This window comes from Actinia tenebrosa, unplaced genomic scaffold (genome assembly GCF_029948245.1).
Source record: "Actinia tenebrosa isolate PJP-AT-01 unplaced genomic scaffold, QUT_ActTen_1.0 PGA_scaffold2__45_contigs__length_23673736, whole genome shotgun sequence".
NCBI classification, from domain to species: Eukaryota; Metazoa; Cnidaria; class Anthozoa; order Actiniaria; family Actiniidae; genus Actinia; species Actinia tenebrosa.
In genome coordinates, this window is record NW_028292579.1 from 20,957,262 (window position 1) to 20,984,375 (window position 27,114).

The 27,114-nt window shown below is 37.6% G+C and overlaps 3 protein-coding genes and 1 pseudogene across 4 annotated transcripts; 2 read left to right on the forward strand and 2 right to left on the reverse strand.

The window, feature by feature from the left end:
* Positions 1-140: 140 nt before the first annotated feature.
* Positions 141-7,452, reverse strand: LOC148909567 (scavenger receptor cysteine-rich domain-containing protein DMBT1-like). The gene is made up of 11 exons (XM_089034189.1): positions 7,363-7,452; positions 5,951-6,265; positions 5,232-5,456; positions 4,666-4,899; positions 3,709-3,963; positions 2,482-2,608; positions 2,257-2,312; positions 1,858-1,944; positions 1,136-1,234; positions 645-752; positions 141-482 (listed from the first exon to the last, which is right to left on the reverse strand). Exons 1-11 carry the CDS (start codon positions 7,450-7,452, stop codon positions 141-143), a joined length of 1,938 nt encoding a protein of 645 aa, XP_088890315.1.
* Positions 7,453-13,537: 6,085 nt separating this feature from the next.
* Positions 13,538-14,933, forward strand: LOC116307292 (uncharacterized; annotated as a pseudogene).
* A 3,505-nt stretch (positions 14,934-18,438) lies between these two features.
* Positions 18,439-21,261, forward strand: LOC148909568 (uncharacterized). Of its 2 annotated transcripts, none has more exons than XM_089033924.1 (4): positions 18,439-18,780; positions 18,878-19,129; positions 19,225-19,467; positions 20,615-21,261. In XM_089033924.1, the coding sequence occupies exons 1-3, from the start codon at positions 18,620-18,622 to the stop codon at positions 19,454-19,456; spliced, it is 645 nt and encodes a 214-aa protein (XP_088890050.1). In that variant the 5' UTR covers positions 18,439-18,619; the 3' UTR covers positions 19,457-19,467; positions 20,615-21,261. The 2 variants fall into 2 exon arrangements, with proteins under 2 accessions (XP_088890050.1, XP_088890049.1); XM_089033923.1 differs by having other exon boundaries at positions 18,443-18,780; positions 20,609-21,261.
* On the reverse strand, positions 18,815-24,899 carry LOC148909569 (uncharacterized). Its single transcript, XM_089033925.1, has 11 exons — positions 24,259-24,899; positions 23,590-23,871; positions 23,169-23,325; positions 22,848-23,082; positions 22,238-22,775; positions 21,661-21,874; positions 21,146-21,397; positions 20,878-21,049; positions 20,406-20,554; positions 19,883-20,077; positions 18,815-19,809 (listed from the first exon to the last, which is right to left on the reverse strand). The coding sequence occupies exons 1-11, from the start codon at positions 24,568-24,570 to the stop codon at positions 19,691-19,693; spliced, it is 2,625 nt and encodes an 874-aa protein (XP_088890051.1). The 5' UTR covers positions 24,571-24,899; the 3' UTR covers positions 18,815-19,690.
* Positions 24,900-27,114: the final 2,215 nt, after the last annotated feature.

Below are 27,114 nucleotides of genomic sequence, written 5' to 3' on the forward strand. Positions count from 1 at the left end.
TGTAAAATCTGTTCAAAATTACTTGTACAAGTTTTATTAATAGTACTTGTGCACCAACCAGAACACATTTTCATTTCGGATAATTTTTTTTTACTTATTGGATATCGGTAACAGTAAGTAAGATAATCAGTAAGTAATGATTAAACGTCTTGCCCAATTTCACCCAGAAAGACACCAACATCTACTGTGTGATCGCAGCCCGCTACATTTCCCCAACCATTGTGAGAACAGCTTCCAAGTGATGCTTCTGAGCCTGAACAATCCATGGCATACAGCCATATTTTTCCAGACCCACGTCCATACCACCAATATCCCACAGTTTTAGCATAACCAAGTTGGCGACATGCAACCTTGGCATCCCTCATTTCCACGTCGCTATGATACACTGTTCCCCATTGACCACTTTTGTAGAACAAAATAGTTGGCTTACGCAGTCGTAAAATCAGTCGTAAATAGCACAAACGAATATCAAATCCACAATCCTAAGTGCTTTGGTTGAAGCGAGTAAATTAGATCAGAATTAACTTTTAAAAGCACTATAGACTCCATTTAGAAGATCGAAACGAAGTCTGGGGTCAGGGTTTTTCCCCAGAACGTATCTGGTAAACGTAAGACCTTTCTCTCCCAATGCAATATAAATTTACCCCATCTGATATGGAATTCACTGGCACCAATTCTGAATTTGCCTCGAGTGATATAAGGAACTCTGTACCAATTTTGGTGCTTTCTTCAGGACAAAACAATGGTCTGGACTTGAATAAAATATTTCATTTTGCAATTATTTTGGTACGTGTACGTTACTTAACCACAGTACGTAAGCGCATGCTTTTTCGAAATTGGGTTATTGATTGTGACACATGAGAAAAAGGAACACAGAAGAGCTAAGAGTTTTAAATTCCTTATATTCACTATTAGATATTCACGCTCTTCTAACGTAGGTCCACCACAATACAATTTCGCATTCCTCACGGAACGTCATAGGAATTTAAAATGTTTCAGATGATGAAACAAGAGACACCAGAATCAAATTGGTGAGTGTTGCAGTCAGATACAACACTTCCTCATCCATTGTGAGTACAGCTCCCAACAGAGGATGTTGAACCTGAACATTCCATGTAATTCAGCCAAACTATACCCGTTCCTCGTCCATTGTACGAAGCTCCCACATCTTTTGTGAAACCGAGTTGTCTACATGCAACCTTCGCTTCCTCCATATACCAGCCATCAGTACACACTGAAAATTTTTATTGAAGAATATTAAATACAATTGAAAATAGAAGAACCGCTTTGAGCGATTGTGATGCAATGACTCTAAAATACAGAGCAAGATCTGGAGAAATTATGTTGAGGTTGGTTAAGTCGGGTGGATTGCATTCTACGAATAACTTACAGCTCTATACATATAAAAGCAGGGCATTTGTTTTTGATAGGCAGGCTATCTAAATTTAAATTTATCTACTGCTAACAATAACAAGCTTGGAGTTTCCAAACAATAATAAGCTCGGGGCGCTTTAGAATTATCATTGCGTGCATTTTTCACAATGACAAGAAGCATACGACACCAGCGTCAAGGATACTGCAGTAAGAGTTTACATGGCGCTTTTTAACAATGAATCGAAACAATTTGTGAAGCTAAAACGAAAACCAAAGCAAAAGACACCAGCATTAGTATTGTGATCGCACCATGAGGCAAGATTTCCCCATCCATTGTGACTACAGCTTCCAAGTGAGGACTCTGAGCCTGAACATCCCATGTCATACAGCCATATCTTACCCGTCCCCCGTCCATACCACGAAGGTCCCACAGCTTTGGTAAAACCTAACTGCCGACATGTAACATTGGCATCTTCCATGTACCAGCCACCAGTACACACTGTACTTCTTACATATACCAGCCATCAAGACAAACCGTTCCCCATCGACCCTGGTGATACACGTACACCTCTACGGGGGATAAATAGAAAACGTTATTATATTTATTTTCAAATTATTTACACTTATTTTCAAAGGAACAGCGTAACATAGAGTTCGAAAGAGAAGAAAAATCAGACCGCCGCCCGGTGATATAAGCTCAGTTGGTAAGACCGCCGGTCTGTTGTATCGAGGATGGGGTTCAAGCCTGGGCTGGAATTCTACTCAAGTTCTTAAGATAACTGAAAAGGCGCTGACTTTGTAATTACACCTGCAAATGGTTACACCTTGAAGGCCACGTCTGACACTTTATAACCTTGTATAAGAAGGACGTAAAACACTCACCGAAGACGCTGGTGACCATTCACAGGGCCAACAATATTTCGCGAAAGCTGATTTCCCTGCATTAATGGAAAAAGTCAAAATAATATATTATAATACGCAACACAACACCAGCATCATATGTATGACTATTGCAGTGAGATCCAAGGTTTCCCCATCCATTGTGAGAACAGCTTCCAAGGGAGGACTCTGAGCCTGAACATCCCATGTTGTACAACCATATCTTACCCGTCCCTCGTCCCCTGCGCGAAACTCCTACGGCTTTGGTAAAACCAAGTTGACGGCAGGCAACTTTGGCATCATTCATGTCCCAGTAAGCATTACTATACCAATTACATACTGTTCCCCATTGACCCTGGTGATATACCTCCACAAAACGTATATAGGTAACAATATTTATTCCATTTTTCATAAAAATGCGAACAGTGTTTACGAGTTGCACGCTGAGGTTTGGTTTCATTGACGGCAGTCAAAAACCAAATTTTAGTGGCCTCTCGCAGAGAACGTGTAGAACGATGTGAAAACGCATTTTGAAAACAAAGAAATTGAAGACGACGAGGAATTACGTACGTGATCATCCAGCTCAAAAACACGCTGTTGCTAGGCAATTGAACTACCAATCTTAACCTAGTAATTTGGCCCTCCGAAATACTGAAAAAAGCCCTCCTTCAATAGCCAATCAGCATCGAGTAATTTTGCCCTGTATGCGATAAGACGTGAAGTTGACGTTATGACATGTATTTTACAATTGGTCCATGCAACAGCCACTGGGATGCATGGGTGGCGTAGCGGTGAGAGCGCTTGCCTTTCATCAATACAAACGAGTTCTAATCTCGTCAGGCTCGGTGTTGTGTTTCTATCTACATGATACTGCTGTGTATGTTTAAGGACTTCTTCTAGGTTTTTGTTGGTTTCCAAGTCGTAATTTCGGGAAAAAACTAGAAAAACCATGTCCTTGCAACAATCTCTTAATTTTTAGTTTCGAAGAAATAGAGATGCTTTTTCTTCAGCAATAGGATTTTGGGAAAATGCTTCAAAGTCATTCTTCTAGGTTTTTGTTGGTTTCCAAGTCGTAATTTCGGGGAAAAACTAGAAAAACCATGTCCTTGCAACAATCTCTTAATTTTTAGTTTCGAAGAAATAGAGATGCTTTTTCTTCAGCAATAGGATTTTAGGAAAATGCTTCAAAGTCATTTTTTTAGCGCGACATTCGGGGAAAAAAAACAGGGAATCTGATTGGACGATGCATGTCACGTACACCGTGTCGCACACCACCTGGAAAAAAGACAAGCGTAAGTTCAGATCAGCGTGCGCGAGCGTGCAGCCCTAGGGGAAATAGTTCATTGACTTTAGGCCAATCAGAGCGCGCGTAATAATCAAGCTATATCATAATAGACTTTGGAGCACATTAATTGTTTTAATCATTCCCAAAGTTTCAGATGCTTGATAAACTACAACAAAAGCGATGCACACAACACCAGCATCCCATTCGTGACGGTTGCAACCAGAGTGAACGCTTCCCCATCCATTGTGAGAACAGCTTCCGAGTGAGGCCTCTGAACCTGAACATCCCATGTTGTACAGCCATATTTTACCCGTCCCGCGTCCAAGATGCGAAACTCCTACAGGTTTGGTAAATCCAAGTTGACTGCATGCAACCTTGGCATCATTCATGTACCAGTTACCAGCACACACTGTTCCCCATTGACCCTGGTGATACACCTCCACGAGAACACGGTATAACTTGCAATCAGTGACTTATTTCTTTATTTCGTTATTTATTTTTTTACTTATTTATTTATGTTACTTATTTACTTATTTATTTATTTACTTATTTATTTATTTCCTTCCTTCCTTCCTTCCTTCCTCCCTCCCTCCCTCCCTCCCTCCCTCCCTCCCTCCCTCCCTCCCTCCCTCCCTCCCTCCCTCCCTCCCTCCCTTCCTTATATAATAAGTATAATAAGATTGTCTTGTGTAAGCTTCTCTTTATATGGGACCTCTTCTTTTGATTTAGGATTTTCCCATTTTAATGTAAAGTTAATAAATAAATGAACGTAGACTGGTGTTGGTTCTCTTACGTCTCTTCTTTCTTTACAAAATTATATGATTTTACTTACCCTAAGATAAAGTATCGAGTAGTTATTAAATAATAAAATTGAGGAAATTAATGAAGTTTTTATTTTTCACATTTAATATTGCGCATTGTGTTATCAATCAAACGTTTACAACTTTTTATAGAGCCTAGTGCACATTATTTGTGTCAATCATTATCAAATCTTCAGATGCTTGATATACTACAACAAAAACAAAGAAAACAACACCAGCATAAAAATTTGAAACTTAAGCGCAAGCTAAGAAACTTATTTATACAATGCTGCAAGATTCGTGTTCCAAACAAAAATATAAACAAACGACACCAGCATCATCATCGTGATCGCACCATGAGGCAAGATTTCCCCATCCAGCATGAGAACAGCTTCCAAGTGAAGCCTCTGAGCCTGAACATCCCATGTTGTACAACCATATCTTACCCGTGCCTCGTCCCTCGCGCGAAACTCCTACGGCTTTGGTAAAACCAAGTTGACGGCAGGCCACCTTGGCATCTGGCATACCCCAGTAACCATCACACACTGTTCCCCATTGACCCTGGTGATACACCTCCATGAGATATATAGTTTAGTGCATGCTGTCTCCATTTATTTTTTAAACTTTAAATTTCATTCACAGGAACTACTCTCACAGTGTGAATCAATTTTATGAGTAATCGTTGAATGGTGTCCTTCAGTAGCATTGTTTAAGTTTTAGTTGACTTCAAATGAGGCCTCACACTACTGTATGGAACAGAAATCATTTTTTAAGTAATGTTTAATAAACGAGCATTTGTACTTTTCCATATGTTTCATGTAATTTACTTAAGAAAAACTCCTTAATCAATAAAGGTAATTGTATCGCATCCTATACTTAAAAATACATCTGACACCAGCATCGTCATAATCACCGCAGTGAACGTTACCCCATCCATTGTGAGAACAGCTTCCAAGTGATGCCTCTGAGCCTGAACATCCTATGTTGTTGAGCCATACTTTACCAGTCCCTTGACCATCATACGAAAAGCCTACAGTTTTGGTAAAACCAAGTTGACGACACGCAACCTTCGCATCTGGCATATTCCAGCTACTTTCACACACTGTTCCCCATTGATTCTGGTGATTCACATTCACAAGTCCTTAGAAGTCTCTAAAAACTAACACCAAGAGACATGATGTACACCCAGCTAGTATCATATTGACGAGTATTGCAATACGATTTCCAAGAAATTAATCTGATACTGTACACTTCATGTAATGCAACCACATTCTAGCTATTCCTTGTCCCAGATCTCCCTAATATCGTGTGAACTCGACATTTTGCGTTTTTCACGCGACATCATGGCGTTCATAATTCTTGTCTCGATAATTTAATGTTCATGGTAATGCTTTTCCAGTATACAAAATGTATAATAAAGCAAATACTGAATTCGGTTATCGCATAATATTGTAAATTATCAAGACCTCGGCTTTGTGAAAGATCCGTCAGATAACGCAGCCTCGGTCTTGATAATTTACGATATCATGCTAAACCCCATCCAATGGACGTTGAGATACACCTGCATGATATCTAGTAACATTGACAATCGAATGCCGAGAAGCAAACATACTAAAAAACCAGCATTATCTGTGTGACTATTGCAGTAAGATGAAACGCTTCCCCATCCATTGTGTGAACAGCTTTCAAGTGAGGCCTCTGAGCCTGAACACCCCATGTCGTACAGCCATATCTTACCCGTCCCTCGTCCACGGTACGAAGCTCCTACTGTTTTGATAAAACCAAGTTGACGACATGTGACCTTGGCATCTGGCATATCCCAGCCACCATTACAAACTATAACAGAGTAACGTGCTATAACACTGATCACTTCCTTGATATTCACTGTGTTTATATATTTTTTCGAGTTGCCTATCACTAGGTCTTTCTGAAAAAGAAAGAAAGAAAGAAAGATATCCCACCCTGTCTGATATACTTTTGATATATTTGTATTTATATTTGAAACGGCCATAATTTTTGCAAATGGCTGTATACATATTGTTTATTTATTTATTTATCTATTCACATATTTATATAGCGATTTGCAAAAATTCTGCAAGAGTCAAGTCTATCTATATATCTATATAAAAACTAATTTGAATATTTCAAGATTCTTTAAATACAACGATTTTAATTCACAAGTTAGCCAAATATCTAGTAATAATTCTCATAACATACACTATGATTCAAAAGTAGGTCGCGCAAACATCAATCTTATTTAAGTACCGAAACGGCAGGACTAAAACCAACAATTCTTGTCAGAAGACATCAAGTCAGAAACAATCCTTTTTTAAATACAGGCATGTGTAAATATAACAACTAATTTGAAGACTAGGCTAAGCATAGCTCAAATAATGTGTATTTTTTCTGTACTTCTGTGAATTTACTATTTATATCTCGAATATATACTTTATTAAATTTTATATAAAAGATAGACGATCCTTTTTTACAATAAAAAAATGACATAATTTATTATTTAGATGCAAATAACTATTCTATTTTCAGGCTTTTAATTCGGCACTTTTCGCTACTAGTAGGCTAAAAAATAAAACCTACTAGTAGCTCATCCAATCAGAATTCCGCATTGATGATAAACTGCTTGTTGGATTTGACTAATGTAACTGGGCTCCCGGGAGTCATAGAAGTAATGGGGAAGGGAGATTTAGGCCCTTGCATATCCCAAGTGAAGGGTGCAGCATGTGAAGGTGAACTGGTGATATTGTCTGTCAAAGCGGCGGTAAAAACTACGGTTGGCTAACACGTACTGTACTTGAAATTGAAAACCGTTACATTGCAAGTTTGTGAAAACCTGCAATTTCTAAGACAAGGTGGGATAAATATAGTATACGAAAATAGAAATAAAAACACAAACACCAGCATCAACAGTGTGGTCGCAGCCACCAACACTTCCCCATCCATTGTGAGAACAGCTTCCAAGGGACGACTCTGAACCTGAACATCCCATGTTGTTTAGCCATACTTTACCCGTTCCTCGTCCAAGATGCGAAAATCCCACAGGTTTGGTAAAACCAAGTTGGCGACATGCGACCTTCGCTTCCTCCATAAACCAGCCATTATAACACACTGTACCCCACTGACTCTGGTGATACACCTCCACAAGAGCAATATGTGTAACACGAGTTCAATTTTATACGAAATGAAAATTGTGAAGAATGCTGCCCTTGAATCGTGTAATTGATCTCCTATGATTTTTTCTTGAGCAACTCCACGAAGAACGTTGACGTTAAAATTAACCAATTCTCGAAAACATCAAAGAACTGAGAGCCAAACTTCCCCCATCCATTGTGAGAACAGTGAGGACTCTGAGCTTGGGCTGATTTCAGTTTGTTCAGCCATATCTTACCCTTTCCTCGTCCACGGTATGAAGCTCCTACTGTTTTGGTAAAACCAAGTTGACGAAATTAGACCACTTGCTTATAGCATATCCCAAACACTTTCACACAGTGTACCCAAATGTTATTTCTGCTTGATTAATTAATGCACCAACTTTTTTTAAAACATTGTTTGACCATTAGCACTGGTACATTCATTATACGATAAAAAAACATATTAAGAACTCAGCATCAATAGTGTGACCGTTGCAGTTAGGGTGAACGCTACCCCATCCATCGTGAGGACAGCTTCTAAGTGAGGACTCTGAGCCTGTACATCGCATCTTGTTCAGCCATACTTTACCTGTACCTCGTCCATTCCACGAAAATCCTACAGTTTTTGTAAAGCCTAGATTGCGACACGCACCTTTGCTTCTTCCATATACCACTTAACACACTTCAAAAAATGGAACGAAGCCTTGAGTACTTTGAAAATCGATTACTCAAAACAAATGTAAAGAAAAGGTTTTTCTCACAAGGATTATACAAGTCTACCACATTGGTCAATGGGGAACAGTATGTTCTGATTACTTTGACACGAGAGAAGCCAATGTAGCTTGCCGCCAACTCGGTTTTAACAGCGCTGTGGGAAATTGGCGAAAAAGACAAGGAACGGGAAAAGTATGGCTGGACAATATGGACTGTACTGGTTCAGAGACATCCCTTGGAAGCTGCTCTCATCCAGGATGGGGTACCGTTGACTCTGGGTGCAAGACTCACAACTACGATGCTGGTGTTGGTGCTTTATTTTATCAATAATATTAGTTCTTTGGATATCCGTTACCAGATTACGTTGAGCTAGAGATGGCACTTTTTGTATTCAGAAAAGCCACATGATTCTGGTACAGCAGAAAATTATATTCTTTATCTCGAAAGCAGACTAAGATAACTGAACGGTTTTACAGGATAAGGACATAATACAAGAAAGGAAGTTATAAAAAACCAAAGCCGAGTTAGAAAGACGGCGATGTCAACATGCAAATATGGCACCATTAATGTCCCAGCTACGATACTATACGGTTTCCCATTGACTCTGGAGAATTACTAAACGTTTTGATGAACAAAAAACCGTCGTTAATGTGATCTCCCATGGAGCAACAATTTCTCATTCGTTGTGAGAACAACCTATAACAACCTACCAGTCCCTCGTCGTTCATACATCGAAGTTCCTAAATATTTGACAAAACCAAGTTGATGTCATGCAATTTTTGCATCTGTCATTTTCCAGCCATCTCGACATATTTTAGTAAGAAAACCCCATGCAAAAGTTCAGGAGTGAGCATTCTGAACCACTACAACACGTAATTAAAACCATATTTTACCCGTTCGTCCTCATATTTTACTTTTCTGACGTAGGGCGGTTAATTAACTTTGAAAAGTTAATCGAATAACTATGTTTTGAGTCTTCTTTTAAGCAACAGCCGAATTCAACCTTGACTTCATAGCTAAATAGCCGCCCTGCTTCAGAAATGCACGTGACTTCTTCATAAGTAAAGTCAAACCGCCAACAATGTAAACCACAGTTGTAGCCTTTCCTTTGCGGAGGCAATTGCCCTATTTCACTATGACGTCACACCAAAACAATCTTCAACAATCTATGGTTAAAACGCAAAGGGTTATGGTCGTCAGACGGGGTCAAATTAACGCAAATTCACCGAAAATTGTTCTTAAATCCGTATCAATCCACGAAGAAAAGTAGAATAGCCAGCAAACACTCATAATATTTTGTAGTACATATTAACACATATCATATCTGAAAACCAGGCCATTTTAGATTAGGAGCACATTTTGTTGAATTTTCTATTGGATTTGGCGATTCTATCTCCCACATAAACAAGCAGTGACGTCACAGAAAAATAGGGCAATTTAACTCAGTAATATCATCAACTATCTAGACAGGACGCATTCAGTTTCATGCCACCTAACATTTCGTTTATTTATCGAATATGTTCCGACCATTCCGGGGGATCCGTCTCCTCGACATAACTTAAAAAAATGGAACGAAGCCGTCGTAAATTATTTTGCCAAATCAATTACTCATAAGAAATGAAAAGCAAAGGTTCTTCTTTTTCCACGCGGATTATACAAGTCTACCACATTGGTCAATGGGGAACAGTATGTCATGATTGGTTTGACATGAGGGACGCCAAGGTAGCTTGCCGTCAACTTGGTTTTAAGGTGTTTCGATACAGTTTCGTGATCACCAAACAGAACTTTTTCAATCGTTTGCTGGATCATTTTAGAATTTATACCAGTTATTGCTCTTGTTTTGAAGTTTATACTAATATATATTTTATTAAAATCAAAGTCTTTAACGCAAGAAAATCGGGAAAAATCGAAAATTGGAAAAAACAAAAGTGCCCGCGATTCAGATGTGCTGTAGAAAAACTGTTAACTCCTATAAATCCCCAATTCATGACAAACAAAATATCAAGGATTTAAAGAAATTCTTGTGTTAGATTTGGAGAAAATCGCACGAACATTTCATACTCTCAGTTTTGTTTATCGCTTTTGCGCACTCAGTTAAAAAAAATTACTTTTGAATAAAATTATTCAAAAATATCCTAAAATATTGCTGTTGCTCTTGTTTTTAAACTGTGTAAGTTTGATCAACCATTTCCTTGCTGGTCTTGAGAACGAATTTTTTTTCGAAGAGCATTTTTAAGTAAAGATTTAGCAAATCGTCGAAGTTTTGCGTTTTCCACGATTTCTCATGAACGGCTCGATCGATTAAAAAAAAAAATTATTTACGTCTTTTCAAGGATATATGATCTGTACCTGCAAAAGCTCATGTCGGTTGATTCATTCTAATATTTTTAAAATGGCCCTTGAAGTTGGTAAGTCACAAGGCAAGAACTCTACAGTCTCTTTTCGCGGTTCATAAGTTTATTCTAATGTATTCAGTTTTTCTACAGCAAATCTGAATCGCGGGCACTTTTGTTTTTTCCAATTTTCGATTTTTCTCGATTTGTTTGCGTTGAAGACTTTGATTTTAATAAAATATACATTAGTACAAACTTCAAACAAAGAGCCACAACTGGTATGAATTATAAAATGATCCAGCAAACAGATCATTGTCAACGCAACGATTGAAAACGTTCTGTTTGGTGATCACGAAACTGTATCGAAACACCTTAACAGCGCTGTTGGATATTGGCGATACGGACGAGGGACGGGTAAAGTATGGCTCGACGACATGGACTGTACTGGTTCAGAGTCATTACTTGGAAGCTGCTCTCATCCAGGATGGGGGTACCGTTGACTCTTTGTGCAAAACTCACAACTATGATGTTGGTGCGGTATTTTATTCTATTTGTTATGAGTATTTTGAGCATCGGTTCCGAAAAAAGTAACAGAAAAGTAACTAATGAAATTTTACTGCCTTATTAATGTAAAACTCTCTTCAACAAATCTTTTCATATGGGCATATTTTGAATTTATCTCTCTAGCATATTTTAACCTAGAGATTTGCTAACGCTCATTTCTTGTTTTGAAATATTCAGATATCTGTGACATTATCCAAGTCACATTTGAGAATGGGGTACAGTTTGTGATGATATTTTGACATGAGGGATGTCAGGGAAGCATGTGTGGCGTAGCGTTGAAAGCGCTTGTCTCTCACCAATGCCACCAGGGCTCGATCCTTGGAATCGTCGTATGTAAGTAGAGTTTATTGGTTCTCCGTTGTACGTTTTTTCAAACTTCGAGGGTTTCCTCCGGGTTCTCCGGTTTTCCTCCCTCCGCAAAAATCCTTATTCGATCTAGAAGGGTTTTGATGAAATTAGACTGTTTAATTTGTAGTTACCCTACCTTGTGTAGTTTTTAACTTTGACGCGAACAACATTGGCTAAACATCTTCAGTCTAAGCGTATAAAAAAATGAAATATCTTTTTATTACAATTATTTGAAACCTAAAAGAATATATACATACCAAAGTTTTATTTGCGTAAATCGCTAATACGGAAATGTTAACTTGAGATATTAGGATTTTGAAATTGTCATTTTATTTGTTCAGTTTTGTAGATTAGATACTTGGCATCAAATTAAAACTGCATTTAGCGATTCTTTTCTTTTGAATTCCAATTAATACTATTCGATCTAAGAATTTTAGATAAATTATTCGTTGAAAAAAGAGTATAGGGTTATCCACACGCAGGTTTTGTGGAGGTATATCACCAGGGTCAATGGGGAACAGTGTGTGATGATAACTGGGGCATGGATGATGCCAAGGTTGCATGCCGTCAACTTGGCTTCACTAAAGCTGTAGGACATTCGTATTTGGGACGAGGGACCGGAAAAGTATGGCTAACTAACATGGCATGTTCAGGCACAGAGAATTCCCTTGGGAGTTGTTCTAGTAGTGGATGGGGTGATTGGTGCAGAAGTCACACTGAAGATGCTGGTGTTGTGTGTGGTTTAATTTGTAAACCCCTGCGTTATGAGATCGTAACTGTTCTCGCTAAGGAAGTTTAATGGTTTAGATTCTCTGTAGTCTTGTAGACAGCTTGGGTTTACCAGAGCTGTGGGATCTTGGCATGATGGACGAGGGACGGGTAATATATTATGACATGGCATGTAGTCACAGAAAACTCACTTCAGAGTTCTCATCATGAAAGGGGTAATGGTAATTTGTGTAGTCAAACTGACGATGTAAGTGTTGTGTAATTTGACTTTCCAAATGGATGCAGGAAGGTAAAAAAAACAAGAATAAAAAACACACCAGTTTCGCAGCTGTTTTTTAAGACCACAAACTCATTTGCAACGACGTAGTTTCGTTTAAAATTCCGCTTTTCAAGAAAACTGGTATTGTTCAACTTGCACATTCTCTACATTAAGTCAACGTTGGCTTTAGCAAATAATTTGCCGGCCATAGAGCGAGGCTAAGCCTGTGCTGAGAAATAGTTAGTCGTAAAACACAGATGCCTGATTTACCATTGTATATGCGGGGATAAATTTACAATCAGCCATTATAACATAGGCAAGATATAACGCGTGCTCTGATTGGCTAATTTGCTATGTGAAAAAAGTGGATATCCCATAGAGATATCCCATAGAAATGTTTTTTACGGTGAAGCGGCGAAAAATTCACCGTTGATTCGCAAGCTGTAGCAAATAGCAAAGGGTTTCGTGACTTAAAACTAGAAATATGGCTCCTTTTCCATCTAACAAAGATTTTGGGCTTCCTAATTTTGATTTTGAGTTTGAGCAAAACATTGAACCCCCACTTAATAAACAACAAAAACCAGAAACAAACTCACAAAGATTTGCTAACTTCAACGAAAACGAGTTGCAAAATATCCTCGCTGATAAGCAGTCTGCCAAGACCAAAAAAACGACAAACTGGTGTGTTTCCACGTTTAAAGGTAAGAATAATTAACTAATAGCTTTTATGAGATAAAATGACATGACCTTTTGACTTCGTTAAAAAGATAGAAACTAGTTTTCACAAAAAATATTTTTCGCGAAAATACTAACGTGGCTTTCGTAAGTTGTGTTGTAGACAGCTATCACTCTCAACGAGGAAAATTATAAAATATTAAACAACATTCTTTTCGTATTTCTGCTTTATTTTTATTGCTAGCAAACTGTTTACATATTTTTAAAGCAATGAATCGATCTATGGGCAAAAATCTCCTACTAATTCACTAAGTAATGAAATAAAACATAGTATTTTCAACCGGTTTTGCACAACATTGTTGAGTGCGGTTCGCACTTCAACTAAGAAAAACAAAAACTTATTGCTCGATAATAGGTAAGAAGTACCTTTATTCTTTTAGCATGGTGCAAAGAGAAGCACATTCAGACACCTCTTGAGAAGATGACGCTTGGTCAACTGGATGCAAATCTCCGCAGGTTTTATCCCGAAGCACGAAAGACAACCGGCGAGATGTACAGCAAGAAAACACTCCTGGGCTTTCGACATGCCATTGAGAGATATATGAATCAGCCTCCTTTAAACCGTGGTTTGAAGCTCTCAATTGACTCAAGGTTTAACCGTTCAAATGAAATGCTTGATGCCCAGCTAGTTCAAATGAAGCGAAAAAACACGGAAGACACACAACACAAACCAGTCATAGAAAACCAAGATCTATTGAAGTTGAAAACGTCCAAGGCTCTCTCCCTTAATGATCCATGGAGTCTGTTAAGGAATGTCTGGTTCCATCTGATCTTGTTTTTTCTGCCGGAGAGGAAGAGAAGGCCAGCGAGAGCTAAAGACATCAAGCTTAAAGTTTGAAGTTGATGCAAGCGGGCGACCCTACGCTACGATGGCGCACGACGAAGCTACCAAGAACCACCTGGGCGGCATAAATGATGTAAACTCTTCAGAGAAAAAAGTTCGAATGTATGAAACTGACTACCCAAACGACGGCTATAAAGCTCTGCGCTTATATTTGTCAAAGACCAATCCAAATTGCGAATCCCTCTTCCAGTATCCGAAGAGAAATTGGTCCCCAACAGACGACGTGTGGTATGAAAACAGACCCGTTGGCGTCAATAAGCTGGACGGAATGATGAAAGAGATCAGTAAAGAGGCCAAATTATCCCGCCCATACACTAACCATTCAGTCCGAGCCACATCAATCACAGTGATGTCAAATGCAGGCATTCCTAATCGCCATATAATGGCCATATCTGGGCATCGAAACGAGCAGAGTTTGGCACACTACAATAGGAGGCCTTCGACCGAACAACTGCACCACTGTTCTGAAGTGCTGTCCCAAAGTCTCACTTCCTCAAGCCAAGCGATTGTCCTGGCTACTGTTCATCTGAACACAGCTGTTAAAAACAACAATGTGGTTGTAGAAGTTGCAAGACAAGATCCGGCGAGCCAGTTTGGCTCCATCTTTAGCAACTGCACAGTTCAAAACGTTCAACTGGTCATTCACGAGAAGTGATCGCTGATCTATCGCAACGGGTGTATACCATGAACATAAGCTCTGTGATTCATCCTCTTTTAGACTCTCATTTCTCCGCGAAGGCTTTTAAATGACTTTTTTGATTATCGTGGTATTTTTCTTTTAGAAGAGGAGCTGTAAAACATACTTTGAGCTTTCTTGATTGCCAACTGTAAATGTAAATTTCCTTAGTGTGCGCGCGCACATTTAAGAGAGTTTTGACATGTGATCATACGAATAAAACATTTTTCAGATAATTAAAGCCGTTATCTATGTTATAAAAGCAATGGTCCATAATTATGCATATATCCAGTTCTGAAAGCACTCTAACAGCTAGAGATGCTCTCGGCTACGCCTTGAGCATCTCTTACGCTGCTCTCGTGCTTCCAGAACTGGATATACGCACGCTAATTATGGACCATTCCTTAACTTCAGAAAACTCTTCGTGCAAAAAGGGTGGCTTCGTAGCGCAGAAGCACTTTGGTATTCGCGACCTATTAACCTCACTAATCAGCAAAATTCGCAAGAATGTCGAAGCAGAGCCACAAGCCCCGAGCCAAGACAAGGCATTAGGGCAGGAGGTTTAGTTTACAAGGAGTTACAGCACTTTTTGATGTCCGAGTGACGCAAGCTAATTATTTACAATCGCAATAAAGGGCTTTATAGTATTTCACTGTAATACACCTGTAGTGAGTCATTAAACTGATGATTAACGATGGATATCGTACGAAATATCTTACCCAAAAAACTTCTAGTCATTCCTTTCATATATAAACTTTTGGCCCAAAGAAACATTTTCACAATCGCAATAGTTTTTTGTTTGAATAATTAAAAAAAGCATAAGTAATAAAACACAGCGATTTTATCCTAATGCGATAAGGGAATATTATTATTTTTTATTTCATTATGGAGAGGTTTTGGACATAAAAGAGTTTAGTAAGAAAAAACAATATAGCTGAAAATTCACATTTTGCTAGCATAACGAATTGTCTACATACCTTGTCTACAAGCAATCTTGGCATCGTTATTTCAAAGTTCATCACACACTGTCCCCTCCCCCCCCCCCCCCCCCCCCCCAGCGAGCACTGTAATATACTTGGAAAAATAATTGTTTAAAAATTGAATATTAATAACTGATTTTACGTGGTTTTTCTTAGTGCTAAACATTTCGCGCGCAGTCGCGGCTGACACTGAGCAATATTGAACTCGAAATCGGAGTATTAGTTTTTTTCTTAAAAAATATTTTAATACATATTCTTTCCTTAAACACGTACTTTATATCTTTGGTATTTTGTTATATTTAATAGGTTTGTAAAAAGCATTGAGATGAAAGTTATATTCTGTCAAACCAATTAGTGTCGTTAAGGCGAGTAAACAACATCAAAATCAGATTATTTGTTTATAGTGTCAGGAAATTCAATTTCAATAACAGGCTCATAATGGTAAAATTCAATTATGTCTAGAAGTGTTACCAAACCCACAATCTCAAAGAATTTGTAAACGTTTCAATACAATGGGTTCAGTCGTAGGTAATGTTTAGCTGTACAAGTCTACCACAATGGCCAATGAGGAACAGTGTGTCAGCGTTACTTTGACATAAATGATGCAAAGGTTGCATGTCGACAGCTGGGTTATGCCAAAACAGTGGAATATTGGCAATGGGGACGAGGGACAGGTAAAATATGGTTGGACGTGATGCAATGTACAGGCTCAGAAACCTCACTTGCAAGTTGTAACCTCTATTCATACGAATATATAAACACTCTTATGACAACAGAACTAGAAATTTAAACTCAGCTGGTAATAATGTTACATAAATACATTAACGTACTTAGGGTTATTTACCTAAGCTACTCCCTATGATGAAATTGTTTGTGTAACTAGTCTTTAGTTGTTAGTGTTGTTAGTTATTGTTACAGAACTTGTTTTCTGTTTACTTCACTGGGCAGAAGAATCCTCTCAGAACTTCTGTCATTCTTTGTAATACACCAAGCCTTCTACCATTTCCCTCAAATCAAGCTTAAGCTAGTGTCAATTAATACCCGTATATCTTTTGCAGTGTAAATGTAAGTAGATCCTGGTTTTTCTTGGTAATTGAGCATTTGACTAATGCTGGACACTGAAATGCAAAACCTCCTAGCCTTGTAAACAAAATATTGTGAAGTACCGTAGGAAAATCATTTATGTAAATGTTAAACAGCAAGGGTCCGACGTTGGCGACGTTGGCGACAAACGACGTTGGCGTTTGCTCACATATATGTATATACGAATTATCAAAAAGTTAAACTCAAATACATTTAGTTGAAAGATTAAGTAAATGATTGTGAGCTATTTGCTAAAACACATCCAGATATCATAAATGTTTTGTATCAACCACGTAATAATTTATTCTTAACATCCAGATATTGTTATTGACCCGCAGAAGATGAGAGGTAAGGTTGACCTTGTCAACTGTGCCAAACTCGTAACAAAAGGTAACAAAAGTTTGTGATGCGTATTTATTCGTCAACAAAAGTCTTGTCCATGATCAAAAGGTATATCATAGCAACTAGTAAAAACGTTTGCCATCATTTTTGCCACTGATCCTTGCGGTGTACAATTTAATGTGTAATTGTATTTACCATTGTTTGAAATTTAAATATTATATTGGTTAACCATTTTTGTTTATGTGTAATAACACTCCACTGTATCGTTTAATACCCTGGCGGTTTATGTATGTATTTATGTATCATTGCCATCAAACACTTCAGGATATCATCTTAAAAAAGCGAGCAAATTTATAGTTTGTTAAATAAATTTTAATTATTTAATTATTTATAAACTTATGCCTGTAATGCATCAAGTTTTTCAGTTTTCAATTTTAAACTTTTATGAAGTTCTATTGACGTAATGACGTTTTTTTTAACACAAAAAGAACCGCACATCAATAGTGTGACCATTGCAGTAAGATTGAACGTTTCAGCATCCATCGTGAGTGTCGCGCTTCCGATGAAGATCTTTTACGAAAACGCCAGTGTCAACCACAAGCAAGTCTTATTCCAATTTGTATTTTAATAAGCAAGCTATGGTGAAAGCTAAGAACCAAAAATAGTACATTTATAAGACAAAAGATTAAGAAGAATGTTACAAATGATAAGGGCGAGTATTAAAGGAAAAACTTACGTCTAGTGGCGTCGTAAACCTAAGAAAAGCTGTTGTAGAAAATGTGCTTTGATCGGTAGCTGTATTTAACTTACGTGAGTGAATAGCTTAGCAACTATCATGTGGTCGGTATCAAGTTCCGGTCCGATACTCTACACCGGAAATGGTTTGGTCATGATAAGCGAACACAACAGTGAGAACAGCTTCCAAGCGAGAACATCGCATTTCATTCAGCCATACTTTACAGTTACCTTGTCCAATGTGAAAGGGCCCTACAATTTTTGTGAAACCTAGTTCGCGGCATGCTACATTTGCTTCTTCCATGTACCAGCCATAATGACACACTGTCCCCCACTGGCCCTGGTGATAAACTTTCACGACACCTTTATGGAAATCAGTAGTTTAAACTCTAATTGAGCAATTCAACTTTTTCCACTTTGTATAAAGGGCCACTTGGACGAAAATTCGGACAAATTTCAAAACCCCTCTATGCGACTACAAACGGTTCCAAAACAATCAATAGAACTAATTAAACAATATCCGAACCTTAAATTTACCTTTTGTGTGAATATTGGTTCAAAAAAATAGGTCTTAAAAGTGTCCACCATTGATTTATTCGTTCACGGCCAAAAGTCAATTCGGCCAGCGGTCTTCCGTAGGAAACCTCCTTGTGACGTCATTTACTCAACCCGTTTGTAGAAGCAGCGTTTACACCATACATTTCTTCTTGTATCTGCTTAGGTTTTTTTTGCTTTTTTGTAAGCGCAATCTTAAGAATAATAGTCGTTTTGTGAAATTTGGTATTCGAAAACCATGGAAGGTCATGGATTTGATGAATTTAACTATTCTGAGGAGCTAGAGCCGATTGCTACCGAAGAAGAGTATGTTGTTTACCAGAGGGAACTCGAGATAGAACTGGAAGAAGAAGAAATGCTAAAGAAACGATTTGCAAAGGAAATACAACTTAATCACTGGTAAGATATATAAACATTAACCTGGCTATACCAGTTATCAAATCGTGCAATGCTTTTAATCAAGACTCAAACTATTCTTCTTATATTTGTACTGTAGGTGCAGTTGCTCCGCTTGTTCACTGACTTTGATCACCAATCAAGCAGAGTGTTTTTGTTGTCAAGACATTGACCGTTGTAGGGAGAAATTGGAAGATTTTGAAGAAGAACTTCCTTGTATAACCGAACATCCTGGATTTAGGTCCATATGCCTTGACAAGTGGGTTTTAGAGACGGCTGCAATTGGTCTCAAGACGCGTAAACGACGAAGTTACGTCGTTATGAGAGAGCAAGGGCTAGTACCAGAAGCACGGTAAGTGCGTGAATTACTACGTATATACTTATATATATAATATATAGTGAACAATCTTTAATGAATATTACAGTAATTGATATCCTAATTTGTAGATTTTTCAGATCAGTTGCGTACCGTCAATTTTATCGCCTCATATGGGAATACGACGGTAATCTAAGAAGACTGCCTTTGCCCTGTTGCGTATATAATGCCATACGATCAGAATTTCCCTCAGAACATGGGACATATAAAGGGTTTATAGAGGAAGATGAAGAAGAGGAAGAAACAAATACCGATTCAGAATTTGAGGACGAAGAGTTACAGTTCGATGAAGAAACTGAATAAAATCAAATGTCGTAAGTGATAAATATATTATGTAAAAGATGAAATGAAAATTGCTCCTGTAATGAGTGCAAACACCAATAAACATGTGGCTCATTTGTTGCTTATCCCAAGTGTGCAACTTAGATAGTGCTGTTGTTAAATCAGTGCTGTTTTCACTTTTAGTGTTTGTACTCTATAACAGAATTGTAAGAAAGACAAATTTCAATGCAATATATAAATGCATAGAGTAATAGATCAGCTAGAGCTGGAACACTGCCCTCTCTTGTGGCCCTTCATTGGATTGCCACAATTTTTGCAGCTAGGTGCTTTTCTGGCTGATTGTCTTGGCTGGAGCAATGCTTGCAATTCTTCATCTAAACAAATAAATAAAGCTTGATAATCTTGTGCAATCAAAAATTAATACAAATGTTAGATTTCACTAATTACCTGTGCACGTAGGTGGACAAATCTGTGTTTCTTTCTCTTTCCTTTGTCTATATCTGTTTAACGCTGCTTCCTTGTCCTCTTTGTCTAACATTGAATGCAATGGCTGAGGGACACTTTCTTCAAGTTCGTCTCTGACTTGTTTTAACTCCGCTTTTGGTGTTTCTATCAACGTCCTGTAGATATCACTTATGTAGTCTAGAAATTAATGTGTTGATTCATTAATGCCATCACATAATCAAAAAAATATTTACTAACAGCAATAGACTAGTTTCATGTTCAATAGACACTGCTGTATTTTATGTCTCCAGATTTATTTCCAGAGGCTTAGCCTGGTTATAATAAGTAAGCTGTTCACAGAGACCATAATAATTTTTGGTATTTGAAACATTGGTAATGTACATTCTTCATAATTATATGCTCAGGCTAAGCCTGTGCAATAAATCTGGGATCATAAAACACAGCAGCATTTATTAAACATAAAACTGGTCTCTTTACAGATGTGTCTTTCCTGAGTGATGCCTACCATAATTTTGTGGTACTTTTGATTCCTTCACTGTTCCCTCGCCATATTTGTATTTTATGTACTTGACCTTGAGTTTTGGATTTCCGTGATCATCCTTTTTTGAATCACGTTGAAGATTGTAATTGAAATGCAGTGCAGCTAGTATTGTCCTTCAAAGAAAGTGGAAAATATGCTTGATTCTTTTTTTTTTCCTTTTATTTCAGGCAAAGGTTAGCAAGATGAACTCTTTAACAGGAATAATTGAGTAGGACATTTTTGAAAAGAGGTTTTCATTCTTTATACATTGTTTTTTTCTTATATGTTGGTAACTATAGTAGGAAGGAGAAAAGTAACTCCTTTGAATAATCCTGAATAGATAAAAACACTTTTCAGGCTTGGAAAAATTTGAAGACTCCATTTTCACTCATCCCCCTCCAATAAATAATGAATAGTCCCTAAAGGTTTATCAAAGGAAGTATTTCTTGTATCATACCTGCTATACATGCCAAGATAAGAAAATGCATACATCTTTGGAGCAAAATGATTAATGACACTGTGATAGCCCTCAAGGCAGCTTGTTTGAGCATTAGTTGATACTTGCTTGATTGCTTTGCATAAACTGTCTTTTGTAAGAGCATCATAGAGCTTTTCATACGCTTCTGACCCTGGAAGTAGCATCAATTAGTTTTCGTCAATTTCCATTTTTTTAGTCTCATCTATTTTGCAAGGATTATATTTACATTATACTTTATACTATATACCTTTTAACATCCATGCTTTGGGAACTGTGATGATTCCATGTTTGCACTTATTGTAAATTTTGTTTGGAAGATCCTTGTGTTTATTTATAATATGGAATAAAAAGCTTTGAAATTTAGCCAGTTTAACTTCTCCCAGAAGGACTGGTGTGGAAATGGCAGACCAGTAGAAGTGGGAGATGCAGGCCTTGTACCAGCGACCAATAATCTCACAACCACGTTCTTTACTTAACTTCAGCATTTTCTTCTTTATTTCTAAAATTATAGAGCATGATTATTATATAAGAGCAATGATATCATTCTCAATGATTCACATACATAATGGCTATGAAGAAATTTTTAATTCTTGTCACAACAGACCTTTAACATGTCTGTGTTATTTTCCCACTTATTTTTTCTCTTCTGCATAATTAGTTGAAAAAATCTTTCTTTTCATTTCATCCATTTATTCATTCATTTCATTGGTTTGTTTGTTTGTTTGTTTATTATTTGTATGTTTTCATAGACATTCTACTTACTTTTTGCAACATGCCAAAGATCAAAAAAGTGATTAATCTTAGGCTTGCCCATTTGCTGACATATCTTTGGGCATTCCTCTTTCATCCACTTCGTGATGGATGTGTGCCTGTCAGTGATATATTGCTTTATTATCATGCCTTTAGTTAGCAAATATAAGATAGACCGTCGGTGGCCAAGAAATTCCATTGCTGCACTGCTACCAGCTTCATTTGCCTTTTAAGATAAAAACAAATAAAAATAATGAGAAATATCAGAAATTTGACATTTTTGGTATACACATTTATCCACCTTTTTTCTTCAGTACTATACTTTATTTTCATATTTACTGCCCTCATTGCTTTGCATAATTTTGACTACCGGTACTTTCTTTTGTTTTAGCTTGGTTACTTTTTGTCATGTAACATTTTTTTATATTTGTGTGATTCACAATAGAGAGAATGCATTAAAACCATGAAAGAAATACAAAACTGTTAATAGTCACTATAACTCAACCAGAACATTCATTACACAAAGAATAAAGTGGTCTATCACATGTCTTTGTGTAATGAACAATGACTTCGGTGACATAGAACTAACCTGAACTAGAACTATATTTATTATCAGACCAATTGTGCAGCAGAAGATGGTGTATGTTCCATACTTTGCAGAATGACCCATACTGTCATGCCGCCCGTCCCCGGCTAACTCAACTGGAACACCATCTAATTGATTAAAAATATTTCTTTGGTAACTCCTCCAGAAGGTGACTATTGATGGAAGTAGCAGGTGCTTCTGATGATAGTAGTATGTGGACTCATTATAAATCAAAATATTTATATGTCTCAGCACTTGTAGAACTTTCTTCACTGAAGCACCTGCTGTGAGTATTGCAAAACTCAGCAGTATGTTGCCAGCAGGGAACTTTCCAATCAATAAAGGTTGACTTGACCATACATTAGTCTTTTCGCAGCTTTTACACTTGGTCTCTACAGTTACCATTGTGCCTGACTGAATCGTAGAGACAGATGGGTTTGGGGACTTGCAAAGATGGCAGATTTGGAAAAGCATCAATAGATGTGATAGGAAAACAATAGCCTTGGGTTGTTGGCGGCAGTCTTTTCCATCAGTACGCAATCTAACAAAGAAATCAAAATGAATAACTAGCCCAGCAGTACAATATGGCAAATGAAAATCTATCATTTCTTACCTATCATTTACGTTTTCTTTGTCAGAGTCTGAATCATCATCTATCTCAATTCCATCTGCTGGTTCATCCTCTATGGGGGCATCATCAGTACATTCCATGACTTTCTTCACCTCATCCTCTATTTCCTCCTTCATTTCTTCATCATACTCATCAGACATGTCCTCTTGATCATCAGATAACATTTCCTGATCACTTTCTTCATCCTCAGCTATATACACATCTTCAGTCTGACAGTCTGTAATAAAAAGAAAAGAATGGAAAAAATTTGAAACACAAGAACAGTAACATTTGAAACTGATAGTCTATGAAAGCATAGTATACCTATAGTCCTTGTAGCACAAGATTTAGTTGCTTTTGCCAGTGCCTCAGTAATTAGGGAATTTGTAGTTTCCAACCTGTTTAACCTGAGTTTTAGTGCTCTAACGTTTGGTTTTAGTTCAAGACATTGCTTGCAATATGTCTTCTCCAATTGTGTCTCCTATGAAATATACATATGGAAAAAATCAATCCAACAATATTGTTTTATTTACTCCTATTGGCAGTTTAAACTTAAAAAGACAAGAAATGTCAGCAAAACACAAAACAATCCAGTAATTCATAATAAATTTTGAGCATTTACATTGCAATGGTTAATTGCAGATTATGTCATAAAAAGCAATTGATAATTATTGATGAAAATTCTTGAATAACATAAACTGAATAATTTAGTTCAAAAGTGAGGATCTCAATGTGTAAGTGTTACCCTTTGTGTATTCCCCGAGTCATCAGAGGGTTGTGCTGGCTGTAGGTGACTAGTGTCTAGCTGTCCTTCAGGAACATTGCTCATTTCTTGATCTGGAATTTCTGTTTGCTCAACAGAAGCCATTTCAATATGTTTTTCAAGTTCTCCTGAATTTTCAGTGGCGTTTGTTGCCTGTTCACTCAACTCTGCGACGGTAGGTTGGTCGGTAGGCTCACTATCTGTTTTCAAGTCTGAACTTGAAGTCTGAACTTGATCGTACTCATGAAGAATTTTTTTGAGTGACTGTAAGGGAGAACCCCGCATTAGTTATGAATAGGGTGACATCGAATTTTACTCCAACGCTCTCCAAAAGAATCACAAAATAATTCACAAACAAACAAGAAAACGGATATTTATCTCGGGTTGTTTTCTTCGAAATATTTTCAACACGGATATCATAATTTATTCGCAAATTTGCTCAGCTCATGAGGTGCGAAAACTATCGCATGGCGACATCCACGACCTGCTTTGACTGAATTTCAGGGATTTTATCAGCATTTTAGTTGCTATATAAGGCAAACAAATGTGATTCTTGAAAAATAAGTTTGTCCTAATGTATATCGTTTGGCTGATCGTTCAGTATTTTTCTGCGCAAGATCTTATATTGCGGTTTGGGGGAATTGTACTCACCTGACGGCGGCTTCTGTCACTAACAGCTTCTTCTTTGGAAGTTTCACGAACCCAGATGGTCGGAATTGCTCCTTTTTCCAGCTGGCGCCGACTTCCATCCTGGTGAAAAGCTCTCGAAAAACAGCTGTCTTTAAAATGATCGGAACAAATGACAAATCGTGTAGTAGGATTGAAGTTCACGCGATGGGTGCGCACGAACCGCTTCCATCGGTCACACTCTGGTTTACTGATCGGTGAGTAATGGACTGATATTCCCGATTTTTTATCAGAAACATTGCTGCAACCGTATACAACGCAACGGGCAGATGGCATACTTCAATTTGAGAAGCAGCGGCTAATAAATTTTCGATTTTGAATACCTTAAGATAGAGTTTTTCCCTAGTTGTCAAATTTTCCATATACATTAGCCACGAGTGTTTTGATTTTGGTTGAGTAAATGACGTCACAACTCCGACTCGACCCATTCTCCCTGAGCCGATTGCTTGATACAACGATTTTAATGGCGGACGGAAAAAAAGCGTCAAATTTTCGATCTTCCCCTTGGAATACAAAGAAATCATTTACACCTGTTATTAATGAGGTCACAAGGATTCCTTATTGAAAGTTTCAACTTGTTTTGAAATTTGTTCGATTTTCGTCCAAGTGGCCCTATAAGCATGAGCCTGTTGGATAACGGCCAAAATGTAATTAAATACAAAACCGTTTTTCCTCGAAAAAGCAATCTTTTGTTAGTAAAGAGCTGTCCGATTAGTAGACTACGATGCATCAAGTATCAAGGCATGTTGGCCGTAATTTTGAATACCATGACAATTATAACGCTCGCGTCTGTGAATTGTGCTGTCATGAAGCAACCGCCCCAAGCTAAAGCTATTGTGTTTTAACATGCCAGTAACTACAAAAAATGATATACATTTTTGTCTTTAAGAACGCGACACAATTCGTTTTGGAACCTCCAGAAAGAGCAACGATCAGCCCTGTGATAGCAGCTTAGACAAATTCATATCTTGGACTCAGATGTGAAATCAATTGCAACACAACTATCACAGTGATTATTACGAAATAACACATTACGATATCACTGGATATTGTTTTTTATGTTTTAAGTCTACCACAGCGGCCAATGTGGAACCGTGTGTAAAGGGGGATACAGTGATGAATTTGATAAGAGGGATGCCAAGGTTGCGTGTCGAAAACTTGGATATACCAATACCGTAGGATATTGGAGTTTTGGACGAGGGTCAGGTAAAGTATGGCTGTGGTACATGCGGTGTAATGGATCAGAGTCCTCTCTTGGCAACTGTACTCACAATGGTTGGGGAAACGTTCACTCTGCGTGCAATAATCACACTGAAGATGTTGGAGTGGTGTTCTTTTATATTATCAATAGTCTATAAGAGCTAGATTTTATCTTGAATATTTGTTTCTGCTATTTACGACTCGGGTATAGAGAACTCGAGGTAGAAAAATGCAGCTCTAACGCAAACTTCACCGTCAATCTTTTCGTATCAAGTATTCAAGTGGTGGTTGTTTTAACATTATGGAAGAACCCTCTGTGGAACAGTTTTTCACGGAGAACAGTTAAACATAACAATAAAAACAAGTCGCCGACTTACACCGATAACTCATTCAAGTTAATAGAGTCAACACGTAGCTTCATGACGCATCAAGCGTGTGTTTGATTCGTCGAGACGATGACAGCCCTCCGCTTTAAAAAACTAAGTTTTAAGTTTTAAAAGACTTCATTGACCTACCGATTTCGGTTGCTCATTTCGGTATTTTCAAACGAACAGTTTCATGTTTAGTTTAGAATTTAAACGTTTTGCTATTTACTTTGTACCAGATATGTTTTTTGATTTAAATAGGGATATTTTTGCATATAGCATTTAAGCTTTAAAATACAGGTGTTTTGTATTTTTTTAGAGGACCCATTTAAGGTGAATAAATAAAAACAACAAAATCTCAGTATGTATAAAATAAATAAATTACAGCATGGAAAGCGCTTTGTACGGGATTTTTCCACTCGTTGGTTTTGTATCTGAAATCTGACTCGTTTTTGCGCTCACTCGTTCGATTTCAGATACTGCACACCGACTCGTGCGAAAATCCCGTACGCGCGTGCTTTCCATGAAGTAATCTCTATATCCACACACAGGTTTCAATGAAGAACAGTTTGTGATGATGGCTGGGGCATGGAAGATGCCAAGATTGCATACCGTCAACTTTGTTTTACTAAAGCTGTAGGACCTTCGCACTGGGGACGGAGGGCGGGCGAAATATGGCTGCCAAAAATGGCATGTTCCGGCACAGAAAATTCCCTTGAGAGTTGTTCTAGTAGTGGATGTTTGCTCTGGATTCTCTATGTAATGTAAATGTTATGAAACAATTAATAAATACAGTCATGTCTAATCATTGTTTGTGCACGAAGGGTCACCCATCTTGTACTAGATCTGAATGAGTTATCTCATGTGTTTTTGTTAAGTGTTCTTTTGTCGTGTTGTTGTCTATTTTCGTACAACAAATTCATTAGTATTTTTGGCTATTTTCATTGTTGTCTCTTCGAAGTTCGTAACACTTTATACACGCCCTATTCATCTTCTGTTAGTAAGGCTCCTTGGTCATTCTGTCCTACACAAATGTAAGCTCTTTATTTTCTAATATCGATCAGTTTAGTTTGCTATGTTTCTTGCTGTTTTACTTTATCCGTATTTACATATTAAGCTATTTACTTTTTTTATTTGAAGCCTTTACCATACGTTCACGCGTAGCGGTAAATGAAATAAAGAGTCGTGATATGTAATACCAACATCTTCAGTTAAAACTGACTCAACTAAAGCCTGGCTCCCATGGATCGGCAAC

What these genes read in the sequence shown, in the direction of transcription:
- LOC148909567 (XM_089034189.1), bottom strand. Translation starts at nt 7,452, where the DNA reads ATGGCTGGTTTATGGAGGAAGCGAAGGTCGCATGTCGCCAACTTGGTT. An exon ending in GCGCAGGGGACGAGGGACGG is followed by an intron (nt 2,313 to 2,481) that starts GTAAGATATGGT and finishes CCATTAATGCAG; the next exon opens with GGAAATCAGCTTTCGCGAAA. An exon ending in TGAATTCCATATCAGATGGG is followed by an intron (nt 483 to 644) that starts GTAAATTTATAT and finishes CAAAGCACTTAG; the next exon opens with GATTGTGGATTTGATATTCG.
- LOC148909568 (XM_089033924.1), top strand. Translation starts at nt 18,620, where the DNA reads ATGGAAGGTCATGGATTTGATGAATTTAACTATTCTGAGGAGCTAGAG. An exon ending in GAAATACAACTTAATCACTG is followed by an intron (nt 18,781 to 18,877) that starts GTAAGATATATA and finishes TTTGTACTGTAG; the next exon opens with GTGCAGTTGCTCCGCTTGTT. An exon ending in GGGCTAGTACCAGAAGCACG is followed by an intron (nt 19,130 to 19,224) that starts GTAAGTGCGTGA and finishes CCTAATTTGTAG; the next exon opens with ATTTTTCAGATCAGTTGCGT.
- LOC148909569 (XM_089033925.1), bottom strand. Translation starts at nt 24,570, where the DNA reads ATGCCATCTGCCCGTTGCGTTGTATACGGTTGCAGCAATGTTTCTGAT. An exon ending in AAAGAAAACGTAAATGATAG is followed by an intron (nt 22,776 to 22,847) that starts GTAAGAAATGAT and finishes TTTCTTTGTTAG; the next exon opens with ATTGCGTACTGATGGAAAAG. An exon ending in TTGTCCACCTACGTGCACAG is followed by an intron (nt 19,810 to 19,882) that starts GTAATTAGTGAA and finishes TTATTTGTTTAG; the next exon opens with ATGAAGAATTGCAAGCATTG.